Source organism: Eriocheir sinensis, chromosome 12 (genome assembly GCF_024679095.1).
Source record: "Eriocheir sinensis breed Jianghai 21 chromosome 12, ASM2467909v1, whole genome shotgun sequence".
NCBI classification, from domain to species: Eukaryota; Metazoa; Arthropoda; class Malacostraca; order Decapoda; family Varunidae; genus Eriocheir; species Eriocheir sinensis.
The window spans coordinates 21,484,191-21,507,536 of NC_066520.1; the positions used below are offsets into that span (position 1 = coordinate 21,484,191).

The 23,346-nt window shown below is 39.9% G+C and overlaps 2 protein-coding genes across 3 annotated transcripts; one reads left to right on the forward strand and one right to left on the reverse strand.

The window, feature by feature from the left end:
- Positions 1-116: 116 nt before the first annotated feature.
- LOC126997612 (all-trans-retinol 13,14-reductase-like) lies at positions 117-16,010 on the reverse strand. 2 transcript variants are annotated; one of them, XM_050858799.1, is made up of 14 exons: positions 15,849-16,010; positions 10,161-10,342; positions 9,564-9,694; positions 7,894-8,038; positions 6,887-7,019; positions 5,857-6,019; positions 5,435-5,555; positions 4,837-4,931; positions 4,356-4,461; positions 3,824-4,017; positions 2,793-2,907; positions 2,438-2,598; positions 2,189-2,339; positions 117-1,900 (listed from the first exon to the last, which is right to left on the reverse strand). In XM_050858799.1, exons 2-14 carry the CDS (start codon positions 10,333-10,335, stop codon positions 1,743-1,745), a joined length of 1,848 nt encoding a protein of 615 aa, XP_050714756.1. In that variant the 5' UTR covers positions 10,336-10,342; positions 15,849-16,010; the 3' UTR covers positions 117-1,742. The 2 variants fall into 2 exon arrangements, with proteins under 2 accessions (XP_050714756.1, XP_050714755.1); XM_050858798.1 differs by lacking the exon at positions 15,849-16,010 and adding an exon at positions 10,641-10,768.
- A 944-nt stretch (positions 16,011-16,954) lies between these two features.
- LOC126997617 (sister chromatid cohesion protein DCC1-like) lies at positions 16,955-22,698 on the forward strand. Its single transcript, XM_050858807.1, has 10 exons — positions 16,955-17,532; positions 18,116-18,286; positions 18,681-18,744; positions 18,864-18,959; positions 19,748-19,896; positions 20,188-20,279; positions 20,406-20,606; positions 20,840-20,965; positions 21,424-21,601; positions 21,793-22,698. Exons 1-10 carry the CDS (start codon positions 17,522-17,524, stop codon positions 21,896-21,898), a joined length of 1,194 nt encoding a protein of 397 aa, XP_050714764.1. The 5' UTR covers positions 16,955-17,521; the 3' UTR covers positions 21,899-22,698.
- Positions 22,699-23,346: the final 648 nt, after the last annotated feature.

Consider the following 23,346-nt stretch of genomic DNA (forward strand, 5'->3'; position numbering starts at 1 on the left):
CTCATCATAACTCTCTCTCTCTCTCTCTCTCTCTCTCTCTCTCTCTCTCTCTCTCTCTCTCTCTCTCTCTCTCTCTCAAGCATTGTAATTACACAGGGATCAAATAAAATTCAGTATTATGGCACTGCTATAATTAAAAAAGCCATTTCATAATACACTACATTTTGGTTTAAATATTAGAGGGCTGTTTTTTGCAGTCTTTCAGATATCACATACAGCTTTGAATTAAGTATTAATGAAAAGCACATCATCATCATCATTTTGTTTAACATCAGTTTTCACTCTTCCTGAGCAGTTGGACGCTTTATGGCTCTCCTCCATTCAACTGTCTTCTGCCCGATGCTCATCCAATCCCATCAATGTCTGTATACACCTTCTCCACGTTTTCCTGGATCTACCAACTGGTCTCCTTCCTTCTACCTCTATTCTCTACCTCTAATCTCTCCACAACTTCCAGCACTGTATCCTCCCCTGCTCTCTTCACATGTCCAAATCATCAGAGGCTTTCCCTTCTAAGCCCTGTTTCCAGGTCCTCTACTCCACATCTGTTAGCTACATCTGCACTGGACACCCTGTCTTGCCACCTGATCCCCACCATATACCTCAGCATTTTGCGATCACTTGCTCTCAATACCATCAATTTTCTAGTTAGAGCCCACGTTTCTGCTCCATACATCACTGATCTGATACATGCTAGGTACACCCCTCCTCTGCTCTTTACAGGGATGCTATGATTCATGAGAGTAGACTAGCCACAGTCCAGAACATTTCCCAAATAATAGAAATGTTCTACCTCATCCAGCTTTCCTCCATTCACCTCTAGTTCATCCCTCTCAGTTTCTTGTCCTTGCTGTCTCCTAAGTAAGCTGGGCATGTAAAATTCTTCACTACTCTCACATCTCTGAGGTCTGAGCACCTAAGGTGGCACCACTGCCTGCAACATGGGCACATGACTGAATTTACACCTACTCCCTTCCCACAGCATCCACATGGACATTTTCCCGATTTAATCTTTTCTCCTGCTTCTTTTCCAGTCATCTACTTTTTTTCCATATTAATTTTCAAGCCTCTCTCTCCATTCCTTCCTTCCATTTATTAATGAAAAGTACATAGATATAGATATATATTTTTGCATGCTTAGTATACTGCATATCTAACTTGCTATGCAAGAAACAACCAATTTCGCTTAATAACAAAAAATAATTGGCATCTGTATTTTGTGCTCACCAACAGGAAGACAAATTCACAGTATTTCTCAATGATTTACGTCATAAGAAAAACACTGTTACTCATCTACAATGAATAGATTAAAGGTGATACACTGACATGATTCTTCAAACCAAATACATCACACAAGGTCTTACAAGTATATACATAGGCACCAAAGTTGTACTAATTTGTTTCTAATATGATAGTTGTGCACTACGTGTTTTTGGGAAAATTTCAGGCTCAAGCCAATCCCTGATTCAAAACACATGCAAGGGGTTACTTGCAGAGTACCTTTGTTCTTTAAAAACATGTCATCATAAAACGATTGCTCTTAAACTTATTATTAATAACTTAACTCTTGCAGATACTGAAGATACTGAAATTTTATTATATTATATCACAGATAATGGAAAAATTATTAATGAATGCAGAAAATTCACACAACAATAAAAAAAATTTGTGTGTATGTTACCTAAACACTACTTTCATTTCAGCAATCAAAAGATATAGATTTGCTGCTGAACCACAACCCCTCACTCATCCTTTTTGGCAGCTTGCTTAGTGGCTTTGTGGATCTTGATGAGGTCTGTCATCAGATTGCGTTCCAGGACAGCCCAGGCACCGAAGAGGCCGCCATACAGCGCTCCCATGAACCCACAGGAACACACATCCTGGCCCGTCAGGTACAGTCCTGTGACACCAAGAAAACCTCATCACTGGAAGGCAACTTTCAGGAATAACATCTTCCTCCTGATATACTCATGCCAATCCTTTTTTCCTAACAAATGCCTTCAGCTACTCCAGAGAACATGTTTAGATGCTTTGCATTTTAGTTACCTTACAGCTATACTGATTATATCTTCACAACAATCACTACAATGTTGACATCTTTTCAGTTTTCCACAGAATGGCTGTGAGCATGGATTTCAAAGAGAATTTGACAACCCAAGGTGAACCTGGGAGCAACACTTCAACACACCTGGAATGTCTGTCTTGGCTCTAAGAATGGCATTGTTCCAGACGGAGAACCTCTCCCGTGTGTGGTCAAGGCCGTAGATCTCTCCACGCGGTGCTCCGAGGTAATAGTTGTTAGAGACGGGTGTGCCCACACTCACATAGTCAACATGGTCCTGTGAAGCAGAGTAGTATAGGAATAACATACCCTTGAAAACAAAAAAACTATTACCTGCATAGTAGGTAAACTGCAAAGAAAAATATACACACTTACCTTGATGGATGGGAAGATATTGCAGGCTTGTTCTACTGCTTTGTGGCCAAACGTCTTCTTGATTGAGTCATACTCATCTCCTCGCTTCTTGACGCGATTGTTGTTCCACTCAGCAACCCACTCGTAGGGCATCAGGGTCACGATAGCCATGGTCGTCTTCCCTGGTGGTAAATGTAAACAAATTGAGTTTCACAAGCTGGCACAGCTCAGTGTCTACAAAGAATGCTCTTAAATTCATCTCCGCTACAGCCTTTTTCTCCGGCTTTAAAATAATATTTTTCTTAGTGTTATTTGTATGGGAGTTCAACAGAATAATGAGCATTGAATGAGTTTAGTTTATACATCATTTTCCTACCTGGATATCTTTTCTTCCACTCAGGATCTTTGGTGGAAGGGAAGGAAATGAAGAGGAGCGGAATGTCAGCATCCATTGCCTCCTCTCTACTCAGGTTCATGTAGTCCAGAGTCAGCTGATGCAAGAAAGTGAGAACCACATGAAGAGATTGTGAAAATTCAACAATTATTTTTGTTCTTCAGACAAGATGAGTAATTAGAGTGTGGGCAAACAAGGATTTTCCCCAGATTAGTTTGGTTATTAAAAACCAGCAACATCTGGAGAGCTATTAATATACACTACAAATAACAAGAAAGAAAACTGAATAATATCACTCTAAGAAAAGAGAAAATGGCTTCATAGTAAAATTGTCTTTCCCAGTCCTTACACTTTGTCTAAGAAAGAGAGACCCTAGCTTCAGTCTGTCAAACTGGCAAGGTAAAAATTCATCCTGCTTTATGAAATTGGAAATCAATAACTATGACAGACAATTTTACTTTTTTTTTTAATAATAAAATTGTCTGTCATCGTTATTGATTTCCAATTTCATAAAGCAGGATGAATTTTTACCTTGCCAGTTTGACAGACTGAAACTAGGGTCTCTTTTAGACAAAATTTAGGGTCTGGGAAAAACCTGGAAAATGTAATAACCCAGACGTCAAGCTTGCCCCGTGTGCCACAGTAGGTGGTTCTTAGTCCTCACAAGCTCAAGGGCCAATGAGGCAGATGAGCACAGAGGCCAAATGCAACTTCCCCAAAATTTACCTTTATATTTGTTCTTAACCCCATAGCAGCAACGGGCCAAATTTGTGGCTTTACAGTGTAGCAGCGATGGGCCAAATTTGTGCCATGATATAAACCCCGCAAAATAGATGATACATAAACTGATCACAAATGCTTTGATATATATTATGAAATGGTTTGTGTGAGGGATGATTTTTTCTCATTTTTCTCGCTTAGAGGGACCATTAAGAAACATGATCCCCGCTGCTACCAGGTTAATCCCTCTGCCTCAGGAACAAGGATGATTACAACACTTTGTCAAATTTTACCTTGTCAATATCATTTCCAGTGTACACCCAAGCATTCCTCTTGGACAGGATCTGAAGCTCCTCCTCATCACAGTCCAAACCAACAAACACTGAGAGGCAGCCAGGGCCATGTTCAGTAGTCTTCACAACATCCCACAGGCGGGAGCAGCCAGCAATGTCTTTTGGCAGGAGACGCTGCAGAGTGTTGTACAGACCTGATGATGGAGTAAATACAAATTACTGAACTATATTGTGAAAAGCATATTCATGTATCATCTAATGTATGTATATATCTACGACTGGTGATATGAAGAACAGAATAAGAACCATTGTCTAAAGTCTCTATCACTCTTTCCATTTACAATATGTATATGCCTAAGGCTGGTGAAAATAGGAATAAAAAGAGACTGCAGGTAGGCTGTGGGTCAAGAACAAGAATCTTCCATCAACAATCGGGTGGCCTACTATGAAATGAGGAGTGCTGACTCTAGACTATGATCATGGGACACAAAACAATTCCTATGAAGTACTCCTTTCCACCAGCCTCCCTTACCTGCATCTGAGATAATGACGGGGGCCATCACTGCCAGTTCCTCACTCCCTTTCTTCACCTCTACGCCACAAGCTCGGCCGGCAACGTCAGTTATGATTTTGCTGACCTGCACCAAATAAAGGTTGTCAGATTTAACATTAATCTGACAAGGTGAGCAAGAGGAGTGCTGTCTCTAGTTTTCCTTGTTCCGGCACTCCCTCGGCACACTCAATTCCTTGCCTACCAACTTCTGTCCAATGCTCGTCCACTCTGTCAATCCATTTCACGGGTGGTCTCCCCCTAATGTGATTCAGATTTTTGTATTGACTGGAGCGCATGATAATTTTGTTCCAAGAAATGCGTTCTCAATATCCTGCCTGCATTTCATACACTAAGTTATTTCTACCAGAGCAGTGATTCTGAAATATGATGATGAAAAAAAGAGAAAAAAGAAAAACAAAAAAGAAAATGAAAATGTCTAGAATGGCAAGATCTTATTTACCTCTGCCCGAACAAGCACCTTCCCGCCAGCTGCCTCAATCACAGGAATGATATGGAAGGCAATCTCTGAGGCTCCTCCCACTGGATACGCAGCTCCTGCAGGCACAAAGAGGCTTAGTTACCACACCCGTGTCGTTATTGTTGCAAACGTTATTTTCGAAAGTTATTGGCAAAATCCTACTGAAGATGACATGAAGCAGTCCTGATTAACCTCGTCTTCCACCCTTTTCAAAGATACTAAAAAGCTAAAATGGTCTCTTGATGGAAACTTTTAATCTCACTCTGACAAGAAAAATACCCACCACCACAAAAATAATTAACCCCTTGACTGTGGATTTCTTGCAAGAAGACATCACCAAGCTACAGGAATGGAACAAAAAGTGGCTGCTACAGTTCATTAAGAAAAATTTAAAGTCATGCACCTTGGGAGAGGATATCCAGCACACCAATACCACATGGGAAATACTCCACTATCCACCACAGTGGCAGAGAAAGACCTAGGACTATATGTTACCAGGCTACCAGTGAAAGCCAAATCCGTGCTAATCACAGCGGACGGGTTAAACCAATTCAAACAAGAGATCTGCTGCAACACATACCTGTCTTGAAGTGAGAGATGAGAAGAGTTTGCATGGGAAAGCCAGATTTGCTTGGTGGCGTCCCATAGTCACCAAAACAGTAGCAAAATATGTCTCGCAGTTCCTGATTCTTGGTTATTTCCTGCAGTGGAACAATAAGAGTAACTCAAAGTTTGTCTTCACTAGGTTTCCACAGGTATTCATCATTTGTACATCATTTTTCAAACTGAAAGAAAAATGAACAGTTGTCATGGGAACGGTGAGTAGTGGGCTTTTTTCTTTTTCTACACTTTTCGTTGCCCTTGAGCCGTCCCCTTTGTTGTAAAATTAAAAAAAATTAAAAATCAGGGAGCCTCGGCCTAGCATTAGTGAGGCCAGTGCAGTAATCCTTTGCCCCTCAAAACAAAGGTGCAGCCCTGATTCATTGAACTGAGCCAACATACCCCAACAACTTCCTTGCATGTTTTGTCATTCCATTTGTAGAAATTCGTAAAGTAGTTGATGAGTCCTGTCACCTTCAGCAGCCATACAATCCAAAGGGGTAAGATTTTCACAATCATGGACTTCTGATTTCCTTTATGAACATCTTCCACCAACTGAAAGAATCTGATGAAAAAATAAGGAGCAATCAGCCACAGTAAAGTGATTACCTTAAAGGAATTGCATTAAACATTATATTCTGTCACATTTTGCTGACAAAACTAAAGCAAGCTCTATTTAATTACCTGCCCGAGTAAGAAAATATAAGCATAGTTTCCCACATTCAATGAGATTTGCTGTCCTTCCATAATGACTGACCAAGAAAAGACTGACACAAAATGTTTATCTATCTATCTAACCACCCATTGATCTATAGCTCTCAAGCCCTGCTCCCTCTTGGTTCTCCTGTGAGGAGGAAGTCATTGCATTAAGTCTCTAGTTTACACAATTCATATAATCTTTTTTGTCATTCACTGCAAATGATACAAAGGTGGGGAGGATGCAGATGATTACTGTCCCCCGTGCCCCTCTCCATGTATTCCTAAATCCTATCAGTTCACCTCATTAGTGGCTGCCCTGCCATTCCCAGCCCTTTTACATGACTCTCATACACACTTTTCATAAAATCACCATTCTACATTATTACAGCATGCCCTAACCACCTCACTGAATTACATTTTATCTTTAAAACTACCCTGCACTCTACAACTTCACTGCACCATCCAGCAGCCTAGAAGCAATCATCACCCATGCATTATTTACTGTAAGTGTGGGAAGACTGATTTCTGGGATGACGGCCACAGTTCCCTTTACTCTTTCCAACACTCATACTAAGCCTCCTTCTCCTGCAGCTACTAATATCAAAATACCATAATTACCCCTGACTTCCTGCAACAAGAAAAAGCAATATAAGCTCTCAGGTCAGAAGGCAGGGAGAAGGTGACAGGAACAGAGAACATAGCATATTTTTGTAAACATGTAAATGGTATCTACCTCCTGATGTTGTCTGCTTCCTCTGGGAACCTTCCAATGAGGTATTCTTCCCACTTACCATCGCCACTCAACACATCATATTTGCGAGGTTCCTTATCCTTCTCAGCAAAAACTACTTGGTCATAAGCCTCCTCTGTTGATAGAAAAAAAAACTGATACTTACTGATTAAGCTTCTAGCTGCAGAATAGGAGTGGACAAGAGTCCTTTCTATGCGAATTACCAGCCCTTAACTTAAACTTACCAGAGCAAAAGGAGTTAAAACGTATATCATCGTGTTCATCTCAGTTTTATGCAGCTTCTACAAATATTTTTTCCGGGACAGCTGCATATTTATGATGTGATTTTGCTCATTAGATGAAGGTAGTTGAGGTGCTGTCCACAATGTAGGCTTCTCACAGCTAACAGGTCAATAATACCAACAAAAATTACCTCTACACATGGAGGTTCAGATTTAAATATAAGAAACTGCTGCATTTCAAGGATATACTCTCTCCCTGTTTAATGAACACAAAAACAACTACCTTCATTCATGGACACCTAAAGAATTTGTATACAATGCAGCTCTACATCATTCTTGCTTCACAGACGGCAACAGAACAAGATGTACCTAACAGGATATTTACAAATGTTGATGAAAATGGTGCTGCTGCCTTGCTTCATAACAACATACTTATGGAAAAATAACAAGGATGTGGCAGTGGTGTTTCTGTGATATGAATATGAAGTGTTTTTTTTTTTTTTTTTTTTTTTTACAGCTAAGGAGACGGCTCAAGGGCAACAAAAAGAGTGCAGAGAATAAAAAGCCCGCTACTCACCACTCCCATAATAGACAAAAGTAAAGAGTGGATGATGAAGACCCCAAATTTAATATGCTGAGAACCATCCACATGTCCTTGCTGCTCTTTCCTACCAATGGAGAAAAGCAAAACCTTCTAATAAAGTGGATATGGAGACATGATTAACTCCACAGAAAAACAAATAAACAAGAGGTTATAACAAGACTCACCCAAAGGTTCCCACTCCAGCTGCCCATTAGTGATCTGGTCAACGTATGTCTTGGAGAGGGACTGGGTGTTCATATCTCCGATGTAGTGGATCCCAACGTCAAATTCATATCCCTTCTCTATGTATGTGTGACAGCACCCACCAGCCTGCAAGGACAAAAAACATATTAGTTCTTTGGAGTTTGAAAGTGGCAGAGGTCTACTTCAGCCAACCATCCTTTGAAGAACATAGTATAAATATATTAGTTCCTTTGACCACTACAGTCACAGCACTTGCATTAGCATAGACTGACTTAAAGCACCCAACAGCCACTTAGGAATAGAGGAGACTCAATTTTCAATCTGTTTTCTCTATTGTAACTGATTCCATGCTAATTCCCCTGACTTAACCCAGTAGCTGTGGGGATCATGTTTCTAAAGGCCCCTCTAAGCGAGAAAAATGAGAAAAAATCATCACTCACACAAACCATTTCATAATATATATCAACGTATTTGTGATCAGTTTATGCATCATCTATTTTGGGGGTTTATATCATGGTAAAAATTTGTCCCGTCGCTGGTACATGGTAAAGCCACAAATTTGGCCCGTCAATGCTACCGGGTTAAACATGAATTAAACACTTCTTTAAAATAATCCACACATACCAGTTCAGGAAAAGACTGTTAAAGAGTAAGACTTTTCAATGAGGGAAGGAAGTGGGTACTGAATTCGATACAGTTTGCTGATGACACAGTGCTCATTGCAGAAAATGAAAGTGACCTACAAAATTTGGTCAGTGTTTTTGATAGTGTCTGTAAAAGGAAAAAGCTGAAAGTAAATGTCAACAAAAGTAAAGTGATGGTTTGTGAGCGAAGTAGAAGTGAGGTTGTAGATTTTGTATGCCCATATAGAGTGGGAATTGAATGTGAAAAAGAATGCAAAATAATTTTGAATGGTGAAGAAATGGAGGAGTTCAATGAGTTTAAGTACCTTAGATCAGTTATGTGTAAGCATGGTGGTATGCAGGGAGAGATAAGAGAAAGGGCATTGCAAGGAAGAAGGGTGGTAGGGTCTTTGGGATGAATCATGAATGGCAGAAGTGTGAGCATGGAAGTAAAGAAGGATTTGAGAAATACAATAATAGTACCAACCCTCACATATGCAAGTGAAATGTGGGCCTGGAATGAAAGTCAGAGGTCTACAGTGCAGGCAGTGGAAATGAGTTATTTGAGGAGTACTTGTGGTGTGAGTAGAATGGATGGAATGAGTAATGAAAGTGTGTACGAGCATTTTGGAATGTGTCACAGGGGTGAAGGGAAGAAGTGTGGAGTGGTGGAAGAAGTGAAGAGACAGATCTTAAAGTGGTTTGGCCACATGGAGGGAATGGAGGAGAGTAAGATGACCAGAAGGGTGTATGTGAGTGAGATAGAGGGAGGGAATGCTAGAGGACGACCTCCAGTGAAATGGAGGGATAGGGTGCAAGAGTACGTTGGGGAGAGGGGGGAAAGATCTTTGAGAAACTTTGAGCAGGCATGGAGGGAGTGTCTGGATAGAGAAAGTTGGAAGCTCTTCTGCTGTGGCCATCCCCTGGTGGGAGCTCCTAGGAGAAGGCGTCGATGAAATGATGATGACTAATATCCTCAAGAAAGTCTGCGGAACATGTCTGAAAAATAAAAATAAATCTTTTCTCACCTGATCATGTTGCTCCAGCACCAGGACTCTCTTCCCAGCCTTGGCAAGCAGGGCAGCAGTAGACAGGCCACCAATCCCACTACCAATCACAATGGCATCCAAGTTTGAGGGGACTTTCTCTTCTGTGAACCCTGCAATCAAAGTGACCCAGAAAAAATGGATTAAAGTTGACGAATGAATTGAAATTATATTAGTACCACAAGGGGCAGACTATCATGTGTTTGAAGATACCCTAAACTTAACCTAGCGTACCGGGTATCCAAACAAAACCGAAACAAACACTATTGGTCTTGACTCAAAAAATTCCTGTATGCTTTCTTACTAATGAGACTTTCTATACAAGAGCATCCTTTTGTGTGGTTAGTATACTATCTTTGACAATCACTTCCCTACACATAACCTCAACCAGTATTTTTTTTTTTTTTTTTTGGTATTTCGTGTTTCTGAAACTATTCTATTTGCAGTCCTGAATTTAGTCTCTCTGAGGAACTTAGAATGTAGAAGTGCTATTTTCTCAAAGAATACAGGATTTACAAAGAGACATGAGCTACTGATACACATGTGGCTTTTATATTAACTTTAAAGCAAACCACTCACCTTGTTTCAAGACCGCATCTCTCTTCTTCTGGTCTATAACCTTAGGCTTTACTTCATCCTTCACAACTTCTTGGAATGGGTTTGGAGAAGACTTCTTTAGGAAATGCTTAATAGCCTTCAGTGCCACCCAAAACAGCAGCAGCAAGATGGCAGTTGGTATGGACAGGAAAGCCATTTTTAACCTGCAACAACAAGAGGCAATGAACACTCCTGAAGATATAACACAGCCACAAACATCGACTCGCCACTGCACAAGAGAATACTGGGGATGTCTAGGCTTCACACACACACACACACACACACACACACACATCCTCTAAGTGCCTCAGATATATTGCTAGTTTATATTATTTTTTTTTTAAATCTCATTGAGAAATAACTGAATCACGATACGAGCCGTCAATATCCGGCAACACACGAGCCTTCTGCAAAAATGACGAAGCACAGTATCTTCAAAACCGAGGAAACACAGCATCTTACAGAACTGAGGAACCGCAGCTCCACCGACGACTTGCAGCAACCGAGTGTCGCGAGTGAGTGAACCTTGCAGCGAAGCGCGGTCGGTCCCGGAGGCTGAAGCAGTGGTGGGGCGTGTGTGTGCTTGTGACGGCGTGATGGTAATGACTGATTGCTGGTTTATTGTTGCAAGTAAACAACAAAGGAGAAGGGAGGAGCATGCCATCCCAACCCCCAGGCAGTACAGAGTGTGATTATGCAACTAAGGAAACATGTGGAAGTAGCACCAGGAAACTAAAAAGATATGTTGGTATTAGCGGCAACACCAGGCCAGTGACCGATGTTAAATGTTGCTGATGTCATGGCAAAGAGAAACGCAAAGTCGGGAAAGCAAGCACAATAAAGGCCTACTTATTAAATTTCCCTTCTGGCAACTTTTTTTTACATCAAAGAAAACGGCTCAAGGGCAACAAAAAGTGAAAAAAAAGACCGCTAACTGCCAAAAAAATGTGTCGCACCACTGCCTGCTTTTTTGTTTGCCCTTCTTTTGGTTCAGTGAAACCGTTACGAGCAACGAGGCCGTCTGTCAGGTAAAGCTGGAACGATATACCGTAAACGCTCCCAGCCTGCACACTCACGCCTCCTCCTCCCTCTCCGGGCGACCCCAACACATTAACGAGTCATGATGGACCCCAGCACACAACGCATTAACAAGTCATGATAGAAACAAATCCTCCAACACATTAACAAATCGTCCAACAAACAACATTCACAAAATAACAAATCCACCAACATTACCAAATCCTCCAACACATTAACAAATCCTCCAACACGTCATCAAATTCTCCAACACATTAACAAATCCTCCAACACATTAACAAATCCTCCAACACATTGACAAATCGTTCAACACATTAACAAATCCTCCAACACATTAACAAATCTTCCAACATATTAACAAATCCTCCAACACATTAACAAATCCTCCAACACATTAACAAATCCCCCAACACATTAACAAATTCTCCAACACATTAACAAATCCTCAAACACATTAACAAATCCTCCAACACATTAACAAGTCATAATGGAAACCAACCCTCCACTTGTAATCGCTTCTTTCATGGAGACAAATAATGCTTGTCAAACACTCAACCCATCATTACTGCAACCACCACCCCTCGACAGTAATTACTTATCACCAATCAAAATTAATAAATTAAGGCACTACCAAGGCAATTTTTTAGTAAGAGTTATTTATTACAAACAACTGATTAGAAAAAATTAAAAAAAAGTAATACCAAGCACCCAAAAGAATCTTGACTCAGAATATTCATATATGCTTCCATACTAATGAGATTTTCTATGCAAAAAAGTGAGGCCATTCTTTGTTGATTTATACCATAAGGAGCTGGCAGTCATGTGTTTGAAGATACCCTAAACTTAACCTAACGTATCCTAACAAAACCAAAACAAACACTATAGGTCTTGACTCAGAAAATTCATATAAGCTTCCTAACCAATGAGACTTTCTATACAAAAAAGTGAGGTCATTCTTTGTTGATTTATACCATAAGGGGCTGGCTATCATGTGTTTGAAGATACCCTAAACTTAACCTAACGTATCTTAACAAAACCAAAACGAACACTATAGGTCTTGACCGAGAAAATTCGTATATGCTTCCTTGCTAATGAGACTTTCTATACAAAAAAGTGAGGTCATTCTTTGTTGATTTATACCATAGGGGGCTTGCTATCATGTGTTTGAAGATACCCTAAACTTAACCTAACATAACCTAGCAAAACCAAAACAAACACTTTAGGTCTTGACTCAGAAAGTTCATATATGCTTCCTTACTAATAAGACTTTCTATACAAAAAAGTGAGGTCATTCTTTGTTGATTTATACCATAAGGGGCTGGCTATCATGTGTTTGAAGATACCCCAAACATAACCTAACATAACCTATCAAAACCAAAACAAACACTTTAGGTCTTGACTCATAAAGTTCATATAAGCTTCCTTACTAATGAGACTTTCTATACAAAAAAGTGAGGTCATTCTTTGTTGATTTATACCATAAGGGGCTGGCTATCATGTGTTTGAAGATACCCTAAACTTAACCTAACATAACCTAACAAAACCAAAACAAACACTTTAGGTCTTGACTCAGAAAATTCATATAAGCTTCCTTACTAATGAGACTTTCTATACAAAAAAGTGAGGTCATTCTTTGTTGATTTATACCATAAGGGGCTGGCTATCATGTGTTTGAAGATACCCTAAACTTAACCTAACATATCCTATCAAAAACAAAAACACTAAGTCTCGACTCAGAAAATTCATATAAGCTTCCTTACTAATGAGACTTTCTATACAAAAAAGTGAGGTCATTCTTTGTTGATTTATACCATAAGGGGCTGGCTATCATGTGTTTGAAGATACCCTAAACTTAACCTAACATATCCTATCAAAAACGAACACTATAAGTCTTGACTCAGAAAATTCATATAAGCTTCCTTACTAATGAGACTTTCTATACAAAAAAGTGAGGTCATTCTTTGTTGATTTATACCATAAGGGGCTGGCTATCATGTGTTTGAAGATACCCTAAACTTAACCTAACGTATCCTAACAAAACCAAAACAGATACTATAGGTCTTGACCTAGAAAATTCCTATATGCTTCCTTCCTAATGAGACTTACTATACAAAAAAGTGAGGTCATTCTTTGTTGATTTATACCATAAGGGGCTGGCTATCATGTGTTTGAAGATACCCTAAACTTAACCTAACATATCCTAACAAAACCAAAACAAACACTATAGGTCTTGACTCAGAAAATTCATATAAGCTTCCTTACTAATGAGACTTTCTATACAAAAAAGTGAGGTCATTCTTTGTTGATTTATACCATAAGGGGCTGGCTATCATGTGTTTGAAGATACCCTAAACTTAACCTAACATATCCTAACAAAACCAAAACAGACACCATAGGTCTTGACTCAGAAAATTTATATATGCTTCCTTCCTAATGAGACTTTCTATACAAAAAAGTGAGGTCATTCTTTGTTGATTTATACCGTAAGGGGCTGGCTATCATGTGTTTGAAGATACCCTAAACTTAACCTAACGTATCCTAACAAAACCAAAACGAACACTATAGGTCTTGACCGAGAAAATTCATATATGCTTCATTACTAATGAGACTTTCTATACAACAGAGTGAGGTCATTCTTTGTTGATTTATACATAAGGTGCTGGCTATCATGTGTTTGAAGATACCTTAATAACCTAACCTAATGAAATCCCAAACAGTTACTTTAGGTCTTACCTCAGAAAATTCACATATGCTTCCTTACTCATAAAATTTTCTATACAACAAAGTGAGGTTATTCTTTATTGATTTAAACATTAAGTTTTGGGTGTCATGTGTTCCAGGATGACTTAAACGTAACCTAACCTACCATAACAACAAAAAATTACCATATGCATTGTACCCTTGTATTGAGACACCTCTCCACACATTATTGACCACTCTTTAAGCCACTCATTTATACACTCTTTTACAGGGGCAGTGATTAGTGGGCTTATTTTTTCTCTCAATTATTTTTTTTGCCAATGAGCTTCTTTCTTTACTGTAATAAAAATGCTATAGAGAATGAATGGGCCAACCAGTTGAATAAACCAATATCTCATTTCCTACTTACCCTTAACTAGAATCACTCCAGCAAGCAATCAGTTTATATCAATTTAAATAAGTCTCAAATAGGCCTTCTGGTAGCCCCTTATAAGTATTTATCAAGAACAATTATAATCAATTAATCTAACCTATCCATTGCCATACATGTCTTCCACTCTCCCTCAACTAGTATCACTCCATCAATTAATCAGTTTATAACAATTTCAAGTCTTGAGTAGGCCTAGCTTCCAGTGGACCCTTTTAAGTATTCATCAAAAACAATTATAATCAACTAATCTAACCTATCTGTTGCCATATGTGTCTTCCACTATCCCTCAATTAGAATCACTCCAGCAATTAATCAGTTTATAACAATTTAAAGAAAAACGAGTAGGCCTTCTGGTGGGCCTTCTGGTGACCCCTTGTAAGCGTGCATCAAAAACAATTATAATCAACTAATCTAACCTATCTGCTGCCATGCATGTCTTCCACTCTCCCTCAACTAGTATCACTCCATCAATTAATAAGTTTATAACAATTTCAAGTCTTGAGTAGGCCTATAGCTTCTGGTGGCCCCTTTTAAGTATTCATCAAAAACAATTATAATCAACTAATCTAACCTATCTGTTGCCATATGTGTCTTCCACTATCCCTCAATTAGAATCACTCCAGCAATTAATCAGTTTATAACAATTTAAAAAAACCCGAGTAGGCCTTCTGGTGGGCCTCCTGTAAGTGTGCATCAAAAACAATTATAATCAACTAATCTAACCTATCTGCTGCCATGCATGTCTTCCACTCTCCCTCAACTAGTATCACTCCATCAATTAATCAGTTTATAACAATTTCAAGTCTTGAGTAGGCCTAGCTTCCAGTGGACCTTTTTAAATATTCATTAAAAACAATTATAATCAACTAATCTAACCTATCTGTTGCCATATGTGTCTTCCACTAATCCTCAACTAAAATCACTCCATCAAGCAATCAGTTTATATCAATTTAAAAGCCCCCGAGTAGGCCTTCCAGTGGACCCCTTGTAAGTATTCATCAAAAACATTATAATCAACTAATCTAACTTATCTGTTGCCATACACGTCTTCTACTGTCCCTCAACTAGAATCACTCCATCAATTAATAAGTTTATAACAATTTACAACCCCTGAGTAGAGCTTCCGGTGGACCCCTTGTAAGTATTCATCAAAAACATTATAATCAACTAATCTAACTTATCTGTTGCCATGCACGTCTTCTACTGTCCCTCAACTAGAATCACTCCATCAATTAATCAGTTTAGAACAATTTACAACCCCTGAGTAGAGCTTCCGGTGGACCCCTTGTAAGTATTCATCAAAAACATTATAATCAACTAATCTAACTTATCTGTTGCCATGCACGTCTTCTACTGTCCCTCAACTAGAAACACTCCATCAATTAATCAGTTTAGAACAATTTACAACCCTTGAGTAGAGCTTCCGGTGGGCCCTTTAAAAGCATACACCACAGTTACTCAGCCTTACAGAGTTATGGCGTTGTTATTTCCTCACTCCTCACCTTTATTTGCCTCCTCTGCTTCTCTCTGCATGTACGTCCCTCAGTGACTGTCGCCTATCAAGGAAAAAAGCTTGTTCTCCCTCTCTTGCCCCACCTCGCCCAGGCCAGCTGATTGTCTCAAGGCCAAGGTTCACAAGGGAGACATATAAACTCTTTATTAATGTTATCTTTTGTCATTATTAGGCATGTTAGTTGTATTACCATCACTATCATTAATACAGTGCAATAGGAAAAGCCGAAAGGTACAAATAAAGATTATAAACTGATTGTCTCAAGGCCAATTAAGGTTCACTAAAGGGAGACACCTCTAACCTCTTTATTAATGTTATCTTTTGTCATTATTAGGCATATTAGTTGTATTACCATCACTTTCATTAATACAGTGCAATAGGAAAAGCCGAAAGGTACTAGTAAAGATTATAAGCTGATTGTCTCAAGGCCAATTAAGGTTCACTAAAGGGAGACATCTTTAACATCTTTATTAATGTTATCTTTTGTCATTATTAGGCATGTTAGTTGTATTACCATCACTATCATTAACACAGTGCAATAGGTAGAGCCGGAAGGTACAAGCAAAGATTATAAATTATTAACTGATTGATTGATATTTGGTTTATTGTTGTAAAGGTATTAATTAAGGAGAAGGGAGGAACATATGCCATGCCAACCCCCAGGCAATACATTTAAAGTAATACAGGAAACATATGTACGTGCATGTACTATATTCATAATTATCACCAAGCGACATTCATCATTACGGTCACGGCCTTATCAGAGTCTGGTCACGGCTGATTAGCGTTATCAGTATATCATTATCTGGCCCTGTATTCACAAAACACCAATAACTAACTATTTTACCAACAACTATATATATGAAGGTCGAGGAGGAAAGAAAAGAAAGGATGGAAAAGAGAGGGAGTAAAATAAAACGTGGATGAAGGAAAAAATGAAGAGAGGAAGAGAATATTATAAAGAATGACAAGGAAAGAAAAGAAAGAATGAGAAAAAGAGGAAGGGAGGAAAATAAAGAATAAGCAAAGGAAAGAAGATAAATAATGAAGGAAAGAGAGAGGAGGAAGGGAAGGTAATAGAAAATCACCAAAGGAAACGAGAGAAATAATGAAGAAAAGAGGGAGGAAAGGATATAAAGAATGACCAAAAGAGAGGAAGGGAAAAATGAAGAACGGAACGAAGCCGCGGCCGGGGTTTCGGACGTGTTGTTTACCTTTTTAGCGCGTTTTCTGGCGCCGTCTGAAGAGAGAGAGAATCGACGGCCCGCCTCCTCCTCCACTGCCCAAGATTCCACTCCCTCCGCACCACCCTCAAAGCATCCCTAACCAGACTCCGTATTCACAGGCCAACCCTAGAGGACCTGCTGGGCAGCGACACCCTCAGCCCCAACACGGCCTTCCAAGCCCTCAAGTGCACGCAAACCTTCCTGCAGAAGTCGGGGCAACTCGACAGGATCTAACTCCCACCCTGGGGATAGAACGTGTAGGCCACTCAGCCTCCTGCAGTTTCCCTATGTTCTTATGTTCTTATGTTCTTAACGGCCAACAAAAAAACGACACCTGATACCAACTACCACTGACGGGGCTCTAAAGGCTGTGGCCCCACAGCCTAACTAGCCCCATAAAACACCCAAGAAGAAGAAGAAGAAGAAGTTTGAAGAGATGGCGAACAGGTGAGAACTTTCCTCTTGTCTTAATTGTTCTTGTAGTCCTCCGATCCTTAACAGCCTGCAGAAGGGGGCACAGTATCCCCCGCTTCCTGGTTTAGTATAGCCACATGCCCAGCAGATTCTCCAAGACTACATTATTTTCTTATCCCAGACATACCTCTCACAAACATGTACGAAAACTGGAAGATCAAGTAGTGAATCAATATCAGGAAATAAATAATGGGTACAACTATTTACGGACAATTTACGGTTTCACCCAACCAACGATTTTCTTACGTGGTTCACGTTTTTCTGGTGATAAATGTAGTGAATTGCAGGGGATAGGCATAACTTGAAAAGAGGCATAACTCAAAAAGTAGACATTTGTGACGGAAATGAGGTACAAAATCATGCAATTCACTACATTTATCACCAGAAAAAACATGAACCACATGAGAAAATCGTTGGCTGGGTGAAACTGTAAAGTGACCCTATTTACTTGTCATAGCATACCAGTATAGGTAATTATTAACAGCATATGAGGAGGTGTGAATAGTTTTTCTTTCCGTTGCTAAGTAACTTGCTATACCTTATCCATATCATTCAGGAAAGAGTCAGAGGTGAAGAGTTTGCTGCAGCATGCCAACCTGGAGGAGAAGGACCTGCTGCCCGAAACTCAGGTGCTGTATTTCACACCAGGCTTCCAATCAGAGGAAGACAACATAGTGCTGCTGGAGCTTGATGCAGCCCTCCTTGGCTCACTCCAGGAGGGGCAGAGGTGAGCCTGTAGGAGAGGGTTTGGTACAATTGAAAGCCAAGCAGAGGCTCATAGGCGGTAATTATTAGCTTTCTTTGGAGCAGGATATCAATTGGCCTTTCTTTTTTTACAACAGAGAGCAACAAAAAGAAGATGTAAATAAATAAAAAAAAGCCCGCTGAATGATTATTTTTAGTTTAATATTCTTCTAATGGTTCAAAATTTCCATAATAAATTTTCTCTTATGAAAGTTTTATGATTAAATAAGCTATAATCTATGGTAAACTTCTTGACAGTTGAAAGAAAAAAGAGACGTGTAGCAGCATGACCTCAGATTGGGTGACAGATTGAGCAACGAGATGTTTCCATGTAGTAAGATGTCACGGCTCATAATAGAGATTTGTGTCCATTTCAGTGCAGTGTTGCGTGGCGACCCCCAAGAGAGTGCTGTCCTCTGTACCAACAACAAGACTTTTGAGGTGAGAAACAATTTTGACTTTATTTAGCTTTAGTGTGTGTGTGTGTGTGTGTGTACTCTAATTTGTAGTGTGCTAATATGCTGTGTTTGACTCTAATCTATTCTGCTCTGATGTGGCAGGTCAGAGGAGCAGTAACATCCAATTCCATGCTGCTGGTGCCTGAGCTACAGGTGCCCTCAAGGAAATTAGGAGAGCGGACGTTGGCGTATAGAGAGGCAAGCATAAAGACTGTTTATGGTTTTTGTTATCTGGGAGAATTTTTTGTATATGATTGATATTCCACTTACTTTGAAAATCAGTGGAGAGATCAACTATTCATAGAAGATGAATTATGCTACTGGCACCCTTACTAAGCTTATTCCCTATAACTGTTACAATTATCCCTACTTCCGTTTCCTTTGTACATAGGCAAAATGATGGCCTTTCTCCAGTCTTCTGGTACATTACTTTTTCCCCATGCTAGATTACATATCCACAACATAGGCTACACTCCACAACTTCACTCCCATAATGCAGCATTTCTGCTTGAATGGCTTTAACGCCAGGTGCCTTTCCTTGTAACTTTATTATTACCTCCTCTATCTCACCCCTCTCCACCTTCTCTATGGATTTGGCCACCCTACATTAACCCCTTCACTCTGGTGACGCCAACGTCAGCGTCCGACAGGCGTGCGACGACGTCACCATTAGTCCTCTTCTAAACCTCTTGATCCTCTTCCATTTCCTCTTAATCCTCTTCTAAACCTCTTAAGAGGAAATGGAAGAGGAATAAGAAGAATTTAGAGGGAAATTGAGAGGTTTAGAAGAGGATTAATCCTCTTCATTTCCTCTTGACCCTTTCCATACTGTGACTCCGACGTCTGCGTCACAGATGAAAAGGGTTAATCTGTACTCATATACTGGTCACTTTTGCCCTATATCCCAGACTCATTTACCACAAATTTAAAATGCTTCTACTATAATTAATGATAATAGTTTAATTAGAGTTATACCCTCCATGCAGGTCACCAGTTTGCAGCATAACTACTTGGAGGTTTTGCCCAGCAAGCCGCGCTTCCACAAGCTGCAGCAGCTGTTAGAGGAGTGCCCTTACCGAGGCCAGGAAGAGGAGGAGGAAATGGAAGTGGATCAACAACACAACAAAGGCCAGAAGTAGGTTCCAGTATGAGTGTGTATTTACCTAGTTGATAATAATTGTAGTGTACAGGGTTAGAGTTAATCGGATGATTTCATCTTCATATCTTTTCATCCACCTTAGCTTTAATGAAGTGGATATTTCTTGCCTGCACCTACAATCAATTCCAAACATCAATACTTCTATATAGGAAACTAAGTTTCTTGATATTATCACATCTACTATTTTTTAACTTGTATTCATGACCTCATGTTCTTCCTTTATCTCTTGTTAGAAGTTAGGTTATCAAGGTGTCTTTTCCACCCTAGATACTGCCTGAATGAGCTGCTGGAGAGAATACAGTGTAGTGAGGAAGAGCTGGAGGCTGGCTTGAAGACACTTGGGGCCTTTCATATATATGGTGAGCAAGGAAAGCAAACACTGCAGTCACTGCTTACACTGAATCAGACACAAGGTAATATGTCACCTGAAACTTCTGGTATCTAACCAAAACCAAGTGTCTCATACAAAGCATTTTTTCTCTCAGGCTTTTGGCAGATCCCAGACTTTGACTACCTCTTCAAAATTGTCTCACATATCACAAACTTGATACAAGAAAAAGGATGGCCTCTAGATGCCATTCCCCATGATGAGGCACTAGAGGAACTGAGCAAACATGAGCCTCGCACGGTGATGGCACAGTGTCTTGAGTACTACCTTCAACCCACACACACTGAAAGAGAGGATGGTAAGTCTTGAACTCTTGGCTGGAATGAATACAGAAGCCTGGCCCAGCTCTCTAGATGTCATAGGCAAATTATACAGAGTCAGAGGACAGCCTAGTTTGGACCATGGGGTGTGTGTGGTCTGGATTTCTTTTTCCCTCATGTATTATATGAATTAATAATGCAGACCTTTATATTATTATTATTATTATTATGAAATATGAAAGATCCAACTTTTTGCATCCCTTTCCCACAGGTGATGAGCTACATGCACTAAATGGAGACAAGGTGTGTCGCCTGTTTGGGGAAGTGATCCTCAGGTCCACCAGTGGGATGGAGCTCCCTGAGTTCCTCAACATGTGGGGACTTAGTGTGCCTGAAGGTAGGAAATCAATCACCTAGGAAGGACATATTTATTCATGTATATTGAAAAGAAATCTGTACTTGAGTATGTGTGTTTTTCTTATAGTCAGACAGTGCACGAAAAGCCACAGAAGTTTAGAGTTATAAATTGTTCCACTTCCTTCAGTTCAAGAGTCACTAGGTTGACTTTAGGCTGGCAGGGTCAGTTAGGACTCTGCCAAGATAATCAAGACATGGATATGGTATGGCAACACTTTATTGGTGTAGATCTGGCTGCTTTGTCTTTCTTTTGTGATCATATACATGTGACTGATATACATAGCAGTTTATTTCATTCTGACTTATTAGCTAACTTGGTGAACTCCATCTCCCTACCCTACACACACTCTTACTTTTCAGTCTGAAACAAACTACCTAGTCCTTTTGATTAATAGGCTATTGATATCAAATGCTCCTTAATGTGATGCCATTCAACAGGTCTGACTGTATCTGTGAGCCAACTGGAGGGTTTGATGCTTCTTGAAAAGTCAATGTCAACCACTGTCATTACATACTTCCCCGTTGCTGCTCTGCCCCTGGACATTAGGAGCAGGTTTGAATGTCTCTTCCATGCACAGGAGAAGTGGACCTATGAAGAAATTCGCCCATTTTTAGAGTAGGTTGAGTGCCTTTGTTTTCCCTTTCATTTGCTGATTTTTATCCACAAAGATTCAGAGGTGATAAAAGTGAGGTTTTTGGTCATCTTTTCCAAGCTTGTATTCAAATCATTTAGCCTTTTCATGGCTGACAATACCCTGATAGCTGACTTAAGTAAATATGGTGTTCATTTTCTTTTGTTTTTTGCAGGGACTTGGCAGACATCAAGACCCCTGTGAGCACTTTGTTGATGAAGCATGCAAGAGGCAGCACTATTAATGGTGTCAAGTGCTACTCAGGGCGATATGCCAAGTGATACCAAGATGGGAAAGTTTGTATTTTCTGATATCAAACTCCTCTTGCTCTTTGTTGAGAGTTTACTGAGGAAATGAAACTTGACGCATCTTTTGTGTCCAAGGGTACATAACAGGGAACACATCATTGCTGCACTGCATGGATCTGGGACCAATACTTGCCCCATACAGTGTTCAAATGTTGTGGATGTTATGAAAGTGCTTCCTGTGATTTTTAGTGCCTTTTTATTCCACACTAGCAGCCAGAATAGAGCTTGTGTGACCTAAAGACATGTATATGGACAAGTGTTGTGATGAGAGACTATCCAAAGACCACTTACACCTGCTTAATCACTTTAGGTCATATTGGTAACATGCGAATGTATCCCATCACATGAAGCATTCTGTCTGTGGTCATTCCAATGAATATTTAATATCCTTTTGTGGCTTTTGAATAGCTAATCCTTGATATTTCAAAAGCAAGCTCTGACAGGGATGAAAGGTACGTGAAGATACATAGATGAATATGGATTCTTGGATGTGTCAGGAATTTAGGAATCATAATCTGCGCATTCCCCGTAGAACTATCAATACATGTACTTGGAATGAACTTGATGAAATGGTTGAGTCAAAGTGTGTGGACAGATTTAGACATGACCTCATAAATGGAGCTCAGACCACGTTTACTACAACCTGCCAAGTTTTCGCTGCTCAGAAAGGTAGGTAGTGGCTCCCCTTCAAGGTATGTAGTGGCTCGGTCCATGCTATTAAGCTCTTCGGAGCCTTAAATAAATTACTGCATCTATTTGAAAAGCTCCTGGAATTTGTCGGCGTTTCCATGGGTAGTTTCTTGATCCTAGTGGTTAATTTGCAAGGCTGCTGCGCAATAAACGGGAAATATGGTAACCTGATCTAGCACCTCTCTGGCTTCAAAACAGTAACAAAAACCCAAAGCCTTTGATAAGTGAAAAATGACTACTCTCCGTGCGGGATGAAGGGGCCGTTGCAAAGGCGAAATCCTCTACATCGGTAAGGGCTTCGAATCTTTTTTGAGTATCAGCCTTATCTCACTATACCAGGCATTGCTTGTTATTACTATAATTTTTGTTCTGGGGTTTATTCACGAAATTTAGGTGTTTTTAGCTGTCCATGTTTTTTTTTCTCGTATTTTGAGTGGCAACACAGGATCGAGAGGCCGTGTTATCATAATGTTTTGTCTGGGGAATGGGATGGCATGACCCTTGTTGTAATTCTCTTTGCAACAATAAACTTCAATCATCAATTAATCAGGGGAGGCCGAACTTGCCGAAGCCGACTCGAAGCAGTCCGAGAGGGGAGGACGCGCTTGGACGCAACGTTGCCAGATTGTCGTACTCTGTCTCTGGCTTGCCGATTTCCGACCCCCCCCAAAAAAAAACTGCTTTCATCACCCAAATAACTCCCTTCATACATGGTTATCGTCTAAATGGTT

Coding starts and splice junctions, on each gene's coding strand:
- LOC126997612 (XM_050858799.1), bottom strand. CDS start 10,335: ATGGCTTTCCTGTCCATACCAACTGCCATCTTGCTGCTGCTGTTTTGG. Junction 7,020..7,893: donor GCTGGAGTGGGAACCTTTGG/GTGAGTCTTGTT, acceptor TTCTATCAACAG/AGGAGGCTTATGACCAAGTA. Junction 4,018..4,355: donor CGTCATTATCTCAGATGCAG/GTAAGGGAGGCT, acceptor CTCCATCATCAG/GTCTGTACAACACTCTGCAG.
- LOC126997617 (XM_050858807.1), top strand. Junction 18,287..18,680: donor TCACTCCAGGAGGGGCAGAG/GTGAGCCTGTAG, acceptor TGTCCATTTCAG/TGCAGTGTTGCGTGGCGACC. Junction 20,280..20,405: donor TGGGGCCTTTCATATATATG/GTGAGCAAGGAA, acceptor TTTTTCTCTCAG/GCTTTTGGCAGATCCCAGAC.